Here is a 10,913-nt window from a genome sequence, read left to right as displayed (position 1 = left end):
TTTTGACTGGCCAAGGAAATCAGTCCTACATGTTCAGGAGATCACCTTAATCATTGCACAAATGGCAAATCTACCGAGAAAATCGCTGTCAACAACAATCTTCAAGAAGCATGGGCCATGAATGGGCGAGGGACCTCCTACAAGCTCTTTGCTTGATGGCTGTATATTTTTTGCTGCCGTCCAACAAAAGGGCTAAGATTCCTCGGCCAATTGCCTTTGTCTCCTCAGTATTAAAATGCTCATATATGTTTACGGAAAGGGCTATGGTATTTTCTAAATCAGCAAGTACACCTAAGATCTGCGGTGAAGAGAGGTCATTTGTTGCAAATTTGTTAGGTGGTAGATTGCGATATGCCATTTTTTTCATCTCAAGGAAAGTGTAGCACAGATGTTCGGTTGGCTTCACGAAGAAATGTTGAGCATATCATTAGTATCCTTTTTTGAAAAAATAATGAAATAGAGAATTGGAGTCAACATTAGTTTGTCTAATTCGGGACGTTCTTTATGTAGTCTTATAATATTCATCTTAGTTTGAAATCGATCAACTCCAGTATATGTTCAAATTTTAAAATGAGGCTTTCATACAATCAACAAGTACACCTACTACCTGTGATGGGTGGTCGTTTTCTGCAGTTTTTTTTTGGAGTTCTGAGTCGCTACAAATTTGTTTGGTGATAGAGGCCCTTTCTCGTAACAAGAAAATCTTAGCATCTATGTTCATGGTTGGCCTCACTAAGGACTGTCACACGTAGCACTGGAGTCAACTTTAGTTTGTCCAAATTGGGAGAGTCTTTTTGTGCTGTCTTATAAAATTCAAATTGGTTTAAAACCAGTTATGGATTAAGTAATGAGAGGTCAATAGAGCGATTTGTAGTATAAGTAAATTTTTAAATGAGGCTGTGTCATATAGGACCTCAATATATATATAGCATTGGAACCAACTTTAGTTTGTATAAGTTAATCCTTTTAAGAATCATATCCAAATTGGAGTACTCTAATAATGTAGTCTTATGAAATTGGTCTTAGTTTAGAATCTTCAAAAAGTGGTTGATGAATGATGAGAGGTCAGTAGACCAACCGCCGTATATGCAGATTTTTAAAATGTGCCTACTTTTATACAGCTCCACTGAATATATGTATCAGCATAAAAGAAGCGATTGAATGCTTAAGGTGTCTGGAAAAACTGAAACTCGAGTATCTATCCTTAATGACATCTCAGATAAACAAATAAAAGAGGACTATTCGTTGTGTCTATTGTTGTTCGTTGTGTCTGCAGAATTTCATCTCTATGGCACCAAGACTGTATCATCATCCTACAAATTTCCAATACGACACCAGCGCCTAAAACAAGGGCAATCACTTTTCATCCATGCACTAAAGGCAAAGAACACTAACACAGCTCCTAATGGCCTCCCAAGTATTAAAATATCTGTATATGTTTATGAAAAGGATAAGTGTATTCTCAAGATACAAGTGCTCCTATTATCTATGGTGAGGAGAGGCAATTTGGTGCAACTTATAAGGTGATATATGGATATATGCCATTTTGTCATCGCAAGAAAAGTCTAACATCGATGTTCTGTTGGCCTCACAAAGGAATGTTATAGCAGAGAATGGGAGTCAACTTTATTGCTCGAAATTGGAAAGTCTTTTTGTTAAGTCTTATGAGATCAACTTAGTTATTAAATGTAGAATATTTAATGGGACACCGGAGCAAATGTGGTATATGTAAACTTCTAAAATTGGCCTCAATCAGACAGATGCCCTGAATATGTGAAGAATTGGAATTAACTATAATTTGTCCAAAATTAACAGGTATGTGTGCTATCTGGAGAAATGAGGAGAGGGCATTACTGCAAATTTTTTAGTTTCTCATTTGCTAAGTATAAGTTTATGGAGAGCACATTCGTATTTTTAAAACAAGTAGACCTACCATCTGTAGAGAGGAGAGGTCATTTGCTGCAAGCACTTCGGAGTTTTCATATGCTGCGAAGTATTTGGAGTTTTCATTTGCTGCAAACTTGTTTGCAGATAGATGTTGGGGCCAGCTACTGTTTGTAATCAGGGACAGTCTTTGTATATCTTAAGAAATTCAACTTAGTTTGAAATTAACTGCTGATTAATTAGAGGTTGACAGAGCTGCAGAATATCTAAACTCCTAAAATGGGACTCTATCGTACAGATACCCTGAATATAGTAGCACTGAAACCAACTTTAGTGTCCCTAAATTGGCCCTTCCCAGAAATGGTGTTGTCAAACTGGGAGCATTATGAAATTCAACTTGGTTTAGAATCTTGGAAAAGTGGTAGATGAAGATATGAGGCCAGTAGAGCAACTGCAGCATATGTAAATTTTAAATGCAGCTCCTTTAATACCTCGTCCCTGAACATATGTAGTAGCAGAAAAGAATTACCTCATTGCTTCGGAGTTTGAAAAGACTCTGACTTTTTGCTGAAACTGGAGGAGTATCCATCCTTTTGTTACTGAGATTTCAGATAATCAAACCAGTGAGCACCACTCGTTGTGTCTTCTCATGTTTTTATTATGCCTTTGCGTATATTCTCCCAAACACGATTACTTCGTCAAAGATGAAAATTGGTTTTGACAGCTGTAGTTTTACATGATTTTTCTTCTGAGACCTTACTCACAGATAATAATAACAATGAACAATTACCAATTTACCACGGCTGAAGACCCGTAAAAACCTGGTTCAGAAATCCTGTCATAGAATGCCCTTTGAATCAAAAGACAGCTGATCAAGGTCTGCACAAAAGTGGAATAAGCAGCACGTCTGTGGGAATGTTCGTTGAGGAAGGCCTTGTCTAAGCAGGTGTTGGAGAAAGTTGTTGCTCCATGCCTCCATCACAAGAGTTAGGGCCTCATCAGGCAGTAGTGTGCCAGCAAGCTAATGTCATGCTTGCAAGATAGTGGGCGGCTGGGCCGAATCCGAGACCCTAGCTAGATGGCTTTTCTGATAAAATTTAAGCCCGTCTAGAAAATGGGAATGCTCCCACAAAAAGTCTCCCAAAAAGAATGAGAAAGCAGTTCAAAAGAAAAAAAAAAAGAAATGCACTAGTTGAAGACAGTTCTGTTTTATTATCTTGAAGCTTCTATAGCATCTCTGAAATTAAAAGGTGGGACATAAAATAGTGTGCAAAGCCATTGACTTTCGGCCTTCATTAGTGTAATAGTGTGTATCCTTTCAACATAGGCTAACATGGCGCAACATGGGAAGCAGAAGATGATGCTAACATAGGGTACTAAAGTTGATGCAAAGGCATCTTACCATGTGAACCGGCCTAGCTGACAAATGTATGAACAGGTGAACTTGACAATTCTTTTCTTTTGTTTGTTTTATTGTTGGTATTGTAAGAGTTTCTTAGCAATCGAACCCAAGCCGGCATTTCTATCCAAACTGAGAAGCGGTTCCAGAAGCAATTGCAGCTGCTACAATCAACAAAGACGTGACTTTTTTTTCAAGTATAATCGAAGATCAAATCGATGTTTCATCAATTTCTGTGCGTCCAACAAGTATAATTCATCTGTATGACACTATGACTGTATCAGCATCCCCTAATTTCCAAAGCAATACAACACCAATGCCTCCCAACAATGGCAATCCCCCTTGCAAAGAACAGAGGCACAATTTCTGAATCTGAAACAGACTAGTAAGTAGTGCAGCGCAGCAGCATTCATCGGCGACGAAGCTGCAGTTATTCAATCCGATTGCCGCGTATACGCCACCGCCGGCGGCGAGATGAGGCGAGTCAGCGGTTGAGGAAGTCGCTGATGACCTTGTCCTGCGCGACGGCCTCGTCGCAGCACGGCTCCAGGAGGTGGAACGTGTGGCCCTTGTCGGGCGCCTGCCAGATCGCGGCCTCGCCTTGCCAGCCGCTGGCCCTGAGCCGGTCGTAGTAGGCGCGGCCGCGGTCGCGGAGCACGTCGCCCTCGCCGATGCACACGAGCACGCGGCCGCACGCCAGGGACGCCAGCGGCGGCGCGCCGTCCACGAAGGGGTTGATGAGCGGGTCGTCCTCGCCGGTGGTGGCCGGGCACATGACGCGCCACAGGGAGCCCAGGCTCTCGCGCGCCACGGGGTCGAGGTCGTCGGAGGGCACCTTGTCGGTGCCCAGGAAGTAGGGGTGGATCATGACGAGGCCCCGGATCTGGGCGCCGTGGGGCAGCCCCTCCGCGGCGACGCGCATCGCCATGTGGTGCGCGATGTTGGAGCCCGCGCTCTCGCCGCCGAGGTAGAGGCGGGAGAAGTCGGCGTGGCCCGCGACCCACGGGTCCTTGCCGTCGTTGGCGGGACCGGCGAGGTGGGAGACGACCCAGGCGAGGGCCTCCCAGGAGTCGGCGTAGGCGGCGGGGACGGGGTGCTCGGGGGCGAGGCGGTACTCGACGGAGACGACGAGGACGTTGGCGAGCGCCGCGAAGCTGTTGAAGTAGGCGTGGAAGGTGGGGTTGAAGGCGGAGCCGAGGCAGAAGCCGCCGCCGTGGTAGTAGACGAGGACGGGGAGCTTGGCGGCCCCGTCCTCGAGGCGCGGGAGGTAGAGGCGCGCGGAGACGTTGGGGGAGATGACGACGTCCCTGGACGCGACGCCGGTGGCGGCGTCGGTGGAGGCGGCGACGAACTCGGAGCCGAAGTAGCGCTCCACGCGGTTCTTGTAGATGCGGATGCAGGGCATGGACTCGTAGACGATCTCGTCGTCCGCCGCGGCCGGCGGAGGCGCGACGGGGAGGGCGGCCATCGCGCGGCGGGGGGGGGGGGGGGGGGGCAGATCTGGGCTGAAGCAGGCAGCGGTGGTTAGGGGGAAGGCGGCCCCTGCAGGCAGCAAAGCCGTCTACTAGTCTCTAGTGATTGGGAAATGGGAAGTTGACGCTGGATTTGTAGTTGGTGACTCTAGTTGTAGAGGAGAGATGGTGCAAAAAAATCTCACAAGTTGCTATGCCTCTCACAAGCTGATCTATCTTCTCTATGGTTGTGTTTTTTTTCCTTCCCCTTTTCAACCTTTTCTTCAAGCCAAAGCATCAAATGGGAGTAGATGTTTGAGCAGGCAATCAAGCCAAGGCAAACAAGAAGCAGTCAGCAGTCAACACCTTTGTCTCGTCGAACTGGAGGCCACAACTGACTACGTGCACGACACGAACCAGCTGACAAACTCCGGTTCACATCACATTGAAAAATTCCATCAAAAACATTTCTTCCCCTCCATCTCTCTTCTGGTAACCGAGGATTCAGGTGACAGCGAAGTTTTCATTATTCAGCTGCATCAGCAACACGGGAGCATATCGTTCCGATCGGAAGTGTTTTCGATCAACGTCAGTGCCGGCGAGCCGCACACTGAACACAAGTAGTACTACACGTCTACTGGTCGCCGGCGACGAGCGCGACCAGGCGGTCCATGAGGAGCACGGCCTTGGCGCTCTCGGGCTCGCGGAGGTGGAACTCGTGGTCCGCGGGCCTGGAGTCCAGCAGCTCGGCGTCGGCCGCCGCCCACCCGCTCGCCAGCAGCGCGTCGTAGTACGCCCTGCCCTCGGCCACCAGCGCGTCCTCCGCCAGGCACACGAGGACCCGCCCGCACCCGAGCCGCCCCAGGCTCGGCGCGCCGTCGACGAGCGGGTTCACGCGCGGGTCGTCGGTGCCCGCCGTCCGGCCGCCGCACGCGAACACCCACAGCTCCGCCAGCTTGCCGCGCACCCACGCGTCCTTCGCCTCGCCCTCCGCCGCCTTCACGCCCGACGACGACAGGAAGAACGGGTGCAGCAGCGCCACGCCCTCCACCCGGGCGCCGCGGGGGAGGAGGCCCGGCTCCGACCCGGCGCGGAGGGCGAGGTTGTGCGCGACGTTCCCGCCGGCGCTGAACCCGAGCACGAACACGCGCGCCGCGTCGCCGCGGTCGCGGACCCACGGGTCGGCTTCGGCGCCCGCGGCCGTCGCCCACCGGAGCGCGGCCCGGGCGTCGTCGTAGCACGCCGGGACGAGGTGCTCGGGCGCGAGGCGGTACTCCACGGACACGGCGAGCGCGCCGGCCCGCGCGGCGAGGCGGTTGAGGAAGGCGTGCTCGGGGGCGTCGGCCGCGGACCCGGCCACGAGCCCCCCGCCGTGGAAGTAGAGCACGACGGGGAGCCGCCCGCCCCCGCCGCCGGGGCGCGCGGGGAGGTAGAGGCGCGCCCGCAGGCCCGTGGCCGCGTCGATGGTGACGTCCCTGGAGGCGACGCCGGTGGCGGCGTCCACGGAGGGCGGGACCGGGTTGACGGGGAGCAGGCGCTCCACGAGGCCGCTCCTGTACTGCCGGATCACCGGCACGAACTCGAACGTGACCTCGGCGTCGGGATCCATGCCGAACGCGATGGTGAGGTGGCAGATTCCGGCGAGGTGGTTATCGGGTTTGTGCGCGGCAAATCGACGCGCCGTGGCGGTAGGGGTATTTGAAGATGGACCAGGCGTGCGTCGGAAGATCGGCGACCCAAGATCTTGACGCTCCTTCGGACAGGGCAGCTTCGCATCTGCTATTGTATATTGGAGGCTCAGGCGCCGAGCAGCAAGCATGAGAGCTCCCCGAGAAGACGATAACCTTGTGCTCCTCGCGAGATAGCATTGCAAGAGTAGAATACACTGTCGTCATCGAGAAGATAATGAGCTTGTGATGATGACGTGGTGTGCTGGCGTGACTGGACCGGCGCGGGGGGGGGGGGGGGGGGGCGGTGGCGGCGGGCCGCGGAGGCAGGGGCTGTTCGTGGAAGTTCAGTACTGGGCCGGTGGGCCGTGGCTTCGATGCTCGAGACTTGGGCTTTCTTGCGGTTGAAATTCGGTCGCGGCGTTCGCCTTCTCCTTCCTCGTCGCTCCTGTCCTGTGCCTACTGCTGACCGGCGAGCCCTTTGTTTGCTTTGCGGAGAGTATCCATTTGGAGGACCTCCCTCCCGGTAGCGTACGCTTTGAATTTGGTGGTGTTTCGTGCGGTCGTGGATCATGACTTGGATGAGGACGAGGCGGTACAACTCTACAAGAGCGACTTCGTGGAGGCGTACCTGCAGTTCACGTTCACATACCTCTTTCTTTATCTGCCCGGCTTGAGTATGCTCTGCACACGGACAGACACGGTGTCACGGTTCGAATCAATTGAGCTCGTGAGATGGATGTGAGAATCCTCAAGCAAAACTTGTACTACCTCCGTCCTACTCGAGAGTACAGCTACTTTTAGGTTTTTTTTCAAGTCAAATTTTTTAAATTTTAACAGTAGATGGTAAAAAATTCATAAAGATTGATAACATCAAAATGATATAAATTTATTCATATAAAACCAACTATAGCAATATGTAACTTTTTCTATTTAAAATTAATTATTTTTAGAGATACTAATGGTAATTGATAAAAAATATTTAATTTTGACCAAGTCAAAAGGTTGTTATATTTTGGAATGGATGCGGTAGAATCTAGAGTCTAGTCATGGAGTCAGAACTAAGGTTATTTTGTTCTAAAATATATATTTATTTGTAACAGTCAGTTTTGGAGATCAAGAGGCTGTTTGGTTTCCTGGGGCTTATTTTAAGCCTGCCACATCGAATGTTTCAGTACCAATTAGAAAGATTAAATATAAACTAATTATAAAATGAACTGCATAAGCCTAAGACTTATTAACGAGACGAATCTAACCTAATTAATTTATAATTAGCACATGTAGCATCATATGGGCTAATCATGGACTAATTAGGTTTAATAGATTCATCTTGCGACTAAGCATAGGGATTATAGAATTTATTTTATCATTATTTTACATTTAATACTCTAATTAACATCCAAACATCCCCAGAGACTTCTATACTGGAGGTGAAAGTGAAAGTGAACAGGGAAACAAACAGGATGCGTTACTTTCACCTCGCATTCTCACGTCTTGATGCTTTCCAGTTTCCAGAGGACCGTAGCCGGCAAAGTTTGTTGACATTTATCGCGCGGCAGACGCGTTCCCATCCCTTCCCCCGGGAACGAAAGCAGAAATCCGTTTCATCGCATCCAGAGATCCCAGCACGGACGCCACGGCCGCCGGTGCTGCCGTTGAGGCTCGCGCCCGCCCATCCCTCGTCACGCTCAAAACCGCCTAACACCAGGAAGAGCTCAGGCTAGACACGCACAAGCATCGCGTATGGTATGGGTATGGCTGGGGCCTGGCCCTCAGGCCCTGTCGTCAGGCCCTCCGCCTCTTCTCCGGCCGGCGGCGCGGCTCGCCGCAGAACAGCCTGCCGGCATTCATCGTCCCAACGGCTGACCAACGGCGGCTACAGCACAGCATGCTCCTGCCGCGGCAACGAACACGACGGGTACGCGACACTCTCACTGTCCGGGGAGTGTCCTGCTCCTGCAGCTCTGCAGGTTGAACTGCTAGTGATGGAGCCGCATTACAGCAGCAGTAGTGTCAGTCACCTATACATCGCTGCCTTTCGGCTAGTAAATGAGAGTACATGGGCCCCGTGCGGCTTCCGGCACCAGTGAAACGCCAGGCGTCCATTGATGGCCGGGCGCCATTAGTACGGCGCTCGATCGGCTCCGGAAAACGGCCGGCACGGCCTGCTGCGGCGTCGCAGGCGGCGTGCGCCGCGCTCGGTCGCGCGGCGGAGGGGGAGAAGAACAGACTGGTGCTGATGGGAAGTGCGTGGCCCCCCGTCCGCCGGTCCGAGCCACAGGCGCCAGTGGCACCTTAAATGCCATGCTGGATCTGGGCTCCAGAACCACCGCCGGCGTGCCTGCGGCGGAGGACGGAGGCGGCCAGCGCCGAGCCGAGCCAGCGCGACACCGATGCGTCCGCGAGTACGAGCACGGCGAGACGCTCCAAATCGACCTACCGGCCGGTACCGGTCTACCGGCAGCGGCGCAAAGCCTACGCCATGGGCCATGGACCTGTCTACCCGTGACGCTTGTACGTCCTTTCGTGGAGGGATTGATGAAACGCCACGGCCGTTGCGCATGACCGGGAGTTAACTGCGGCGCCGGTTACTGCGTGCCCGCAGGCTCGGCGAGACAAAGCCGATGGCTTCGGCCACTCGGGGCACTGACCGTCCGATGGTTACGGATCACTAGTGGCTAGTGCTGCCGCCACCCCCACTACCGCAACGGCGGCCGGGGCCCCCGGCGCATTGACCAGGCCGTCGCGACGGTGCGAGGCGGACACATGCCACGCCGGCATTGTCACGCCCGCGCACGCCACCGGTCGCGTCCCGCGGAAGCGCCCGTGCTGTGCCCGGGCGCATTAGTGCGCGCGCGCGCGCGCGCGGACCCATCGCGCCGGCTGCACCGCCGGTTCAGCGCATATAAAGCGCGGCGCGGCTCGCTCCCTGGGCAGGGCAGCATCTGCGACGCGCGGGCGCTTCTGCTGCGGAGCACACACAGTGCGGCGTCACGCACGCTGCTGCCACCGCGCGCCACGGCCATGGCGTCCCCTGTCCTCCTGCTCGTCGCCGCGCTCTGCGCGTTGCTCGTGGCGGCAGGGGAGACGAAGGAAGAGGCCGCGGTGGGGGTGTCGGCATTCCGCAGCCGGGCCACGGACCCCAACATGGAGGTCAAGTTCGACTTCTCGCCGTTCCTGATACAGTACAAGAGCGGCCGCGTGCAGCGGTTCATGGGCACGACGTTCGTGCCGCCGTCCCTGGACGCGCGCACGGGCGTCGCGTCCAAGGACGTGATCGTGGACCAGGGCACCGGGCTCAGGGCGCGGATCTACCGGCCGAGCCGCCGCGCCGTCGTCGGCGGGGGCGGAGGCCGGCTCCCCGTGCTCCTCTACTTCCACGGCGGCGCGTTCGTGGTTGAGTCGGCGTTCGACCCCGTGTACCACAGCTACCTCAACGCGCTGACGGCGAGGGCGGGCGTCGTGGCGGTGTCGGTGAACTACCGCCTCGCGCCGGAGCACCCGCTCCCCGCGGCGTACGACGACGCGTGGGCGGCCCTGGCGTGGGTGCTCGAGAACGCGCGGCACGGCGCCGGCGGGGAGCCCTGGCTGTCCAAGCACGGCGACGCCTCCCGCCTGTTCCTCGCCGGCGACAGCGCCGGCGGCAACATCGCGCACAACCTGGCGATGCGCGCTGGCCAGCAGGGCGGCGGCGCGGCGAGGACGGCCATCAGGGGCGTGGCGCTGCTGGACCCCTACTTCCTGGGGCGGTACGTGTCCCCGGGCGCCGGGCGCGCGTGGGGGTTCATCTGCGCGGGGCGGTACGGGACGGGCCACCCGTACGTGAACCCAGCGGCGCTCCCCGCGGCGGCGTGGCGGGCGCTCCCGCCGCCGCGCGTGCTGATGACGGTTTCCGGCCAGGACCGGCTCGGCCCGTTCCAGCGCGCGTACGTGGACTCGCTCCGCGGCAGCGGGTGGCGCGGGGAGGCGCAGCTCTACGTGACCCCCGGCGAGGGCCACTGCTATTTCCTCAACAACCTCGCCTCGCCCAAGGCCGCCATGCACATGGCCACGCTCGCCGCCTTCATCAACGGCAGCTAGCTAGCTACCTCTACATACCTAGCTCACCGGCCGGCCGGCCCCCGCCGGCGGCGGTCCGATCGTTCAGAGACCTGTAGCTGTCCCCGGTGGTGGCAGTCATACCATACACATAGCATATACGTACGTGTCCTACTGTACTTTGTCAGTGCCCGAGTGGCCCAGAGCCATGTACTACGTGGTGCCTGTTTTATTTTTCTTTTTTCCTCACTTGTGTTTACTGCGGGCGACCGGGGAATGTACACGTCGGTTTCACCGCAGCGTGGAAGGAAAAGGGCACTCCGTACATAAATGGCGAGGGGGCCGTTGGCTCGTGCTGCATCTAACGTTTGCCAAAACTAGTAAAGGCAGTGGCGCCCCCTCGTGACTGGCGGCAGTTACGCCGGCGAGCGGCACCAAATCCACTCGAGCTCGACTGCTCCCGTCATCTACATC

General features: G+C 54.8%; 3 protein-coding genes across 3 annotated transcripts; 1 reads left to right on the top strand and 2 right to left on the bottom strand.

Annotated features, from left to right (window-relative positions):
• Positions 1 to 3,483: 3,483 nt before the first annotated feature.
• On the bottom strand, positions 3,484 to 4,772 carry LOC112897108 (2-hydroxyisoflavanone dehydratase-like). The gene has a single exon (XM_025965306.1). It carries the CDS (start codon positions 4,749 to 4,751, stop codon positions 3,768 to 3,770), a length of 984 nt encoding a protein of 327 aa, XP_025821091.1. The 5' UTR covers positions 4,752 to 4,772; the 3' UTR covers positions 3,484 to 3,767.
• A 415-nt stretch (positions 4,773 to 5,187) lies between these two features.
• Positions 5,188 to 6,666, bottom strand: LOC112897106 (probable carboxylesterase 12). Its single transcript, XM_025965304.1, has one exon. The coding sequence runs from the start codon at positions 6,551 to 6,553 to the stop codon at positions 5,369 to 5,371; it is 1,185 nt and encodes a 394-aa protein (XP_025821089.1). The 5' UTR covers positions 6,554 to 6,666; the 3' UTR covers positions 5,188 to 5,368.
• A 2,682-nt stretch (positions 6,667 to 9,348) lies between these two features.
• On the top strand, positions 9,349 to 10,799 carry LOC112897107 (probable carboxylesterase 7). The gene has a single exon (XM_025965305.1). It carries the CDS (start codon positions 9,426 to 9,428, stop codon positions 10,479 to 10,481), a length of 1,056 nt encoding a protein of 351 aa, XP_025821090.1. The 5' UTR covers positions 9,349 to 9,425; the 3' UTR covers positions 10,482 to 10,799.
• Positions 10,800 to 10,913: the final 114 nt, after the last annotated feature.

This window comes from Panicum hallii, chromosome 6 (assembly GCF_002211085.1).
Source record: "Panicum hallii strain FIL2 chromosome 6, PHallii_v3.1, whole genome shotgun sequence".
Lineage (NCBI taxonomy): Eukaryota > Viridiplantae > Streptophyta > Magnoliopsida > Poales > Poaceae > Panicum > Panicum hallii.
The sequence above is the reverse complement of the archived record's forward strand: the minus strand, read 5'-3'. Positions and strand labels throughout refer to the sequence as shown.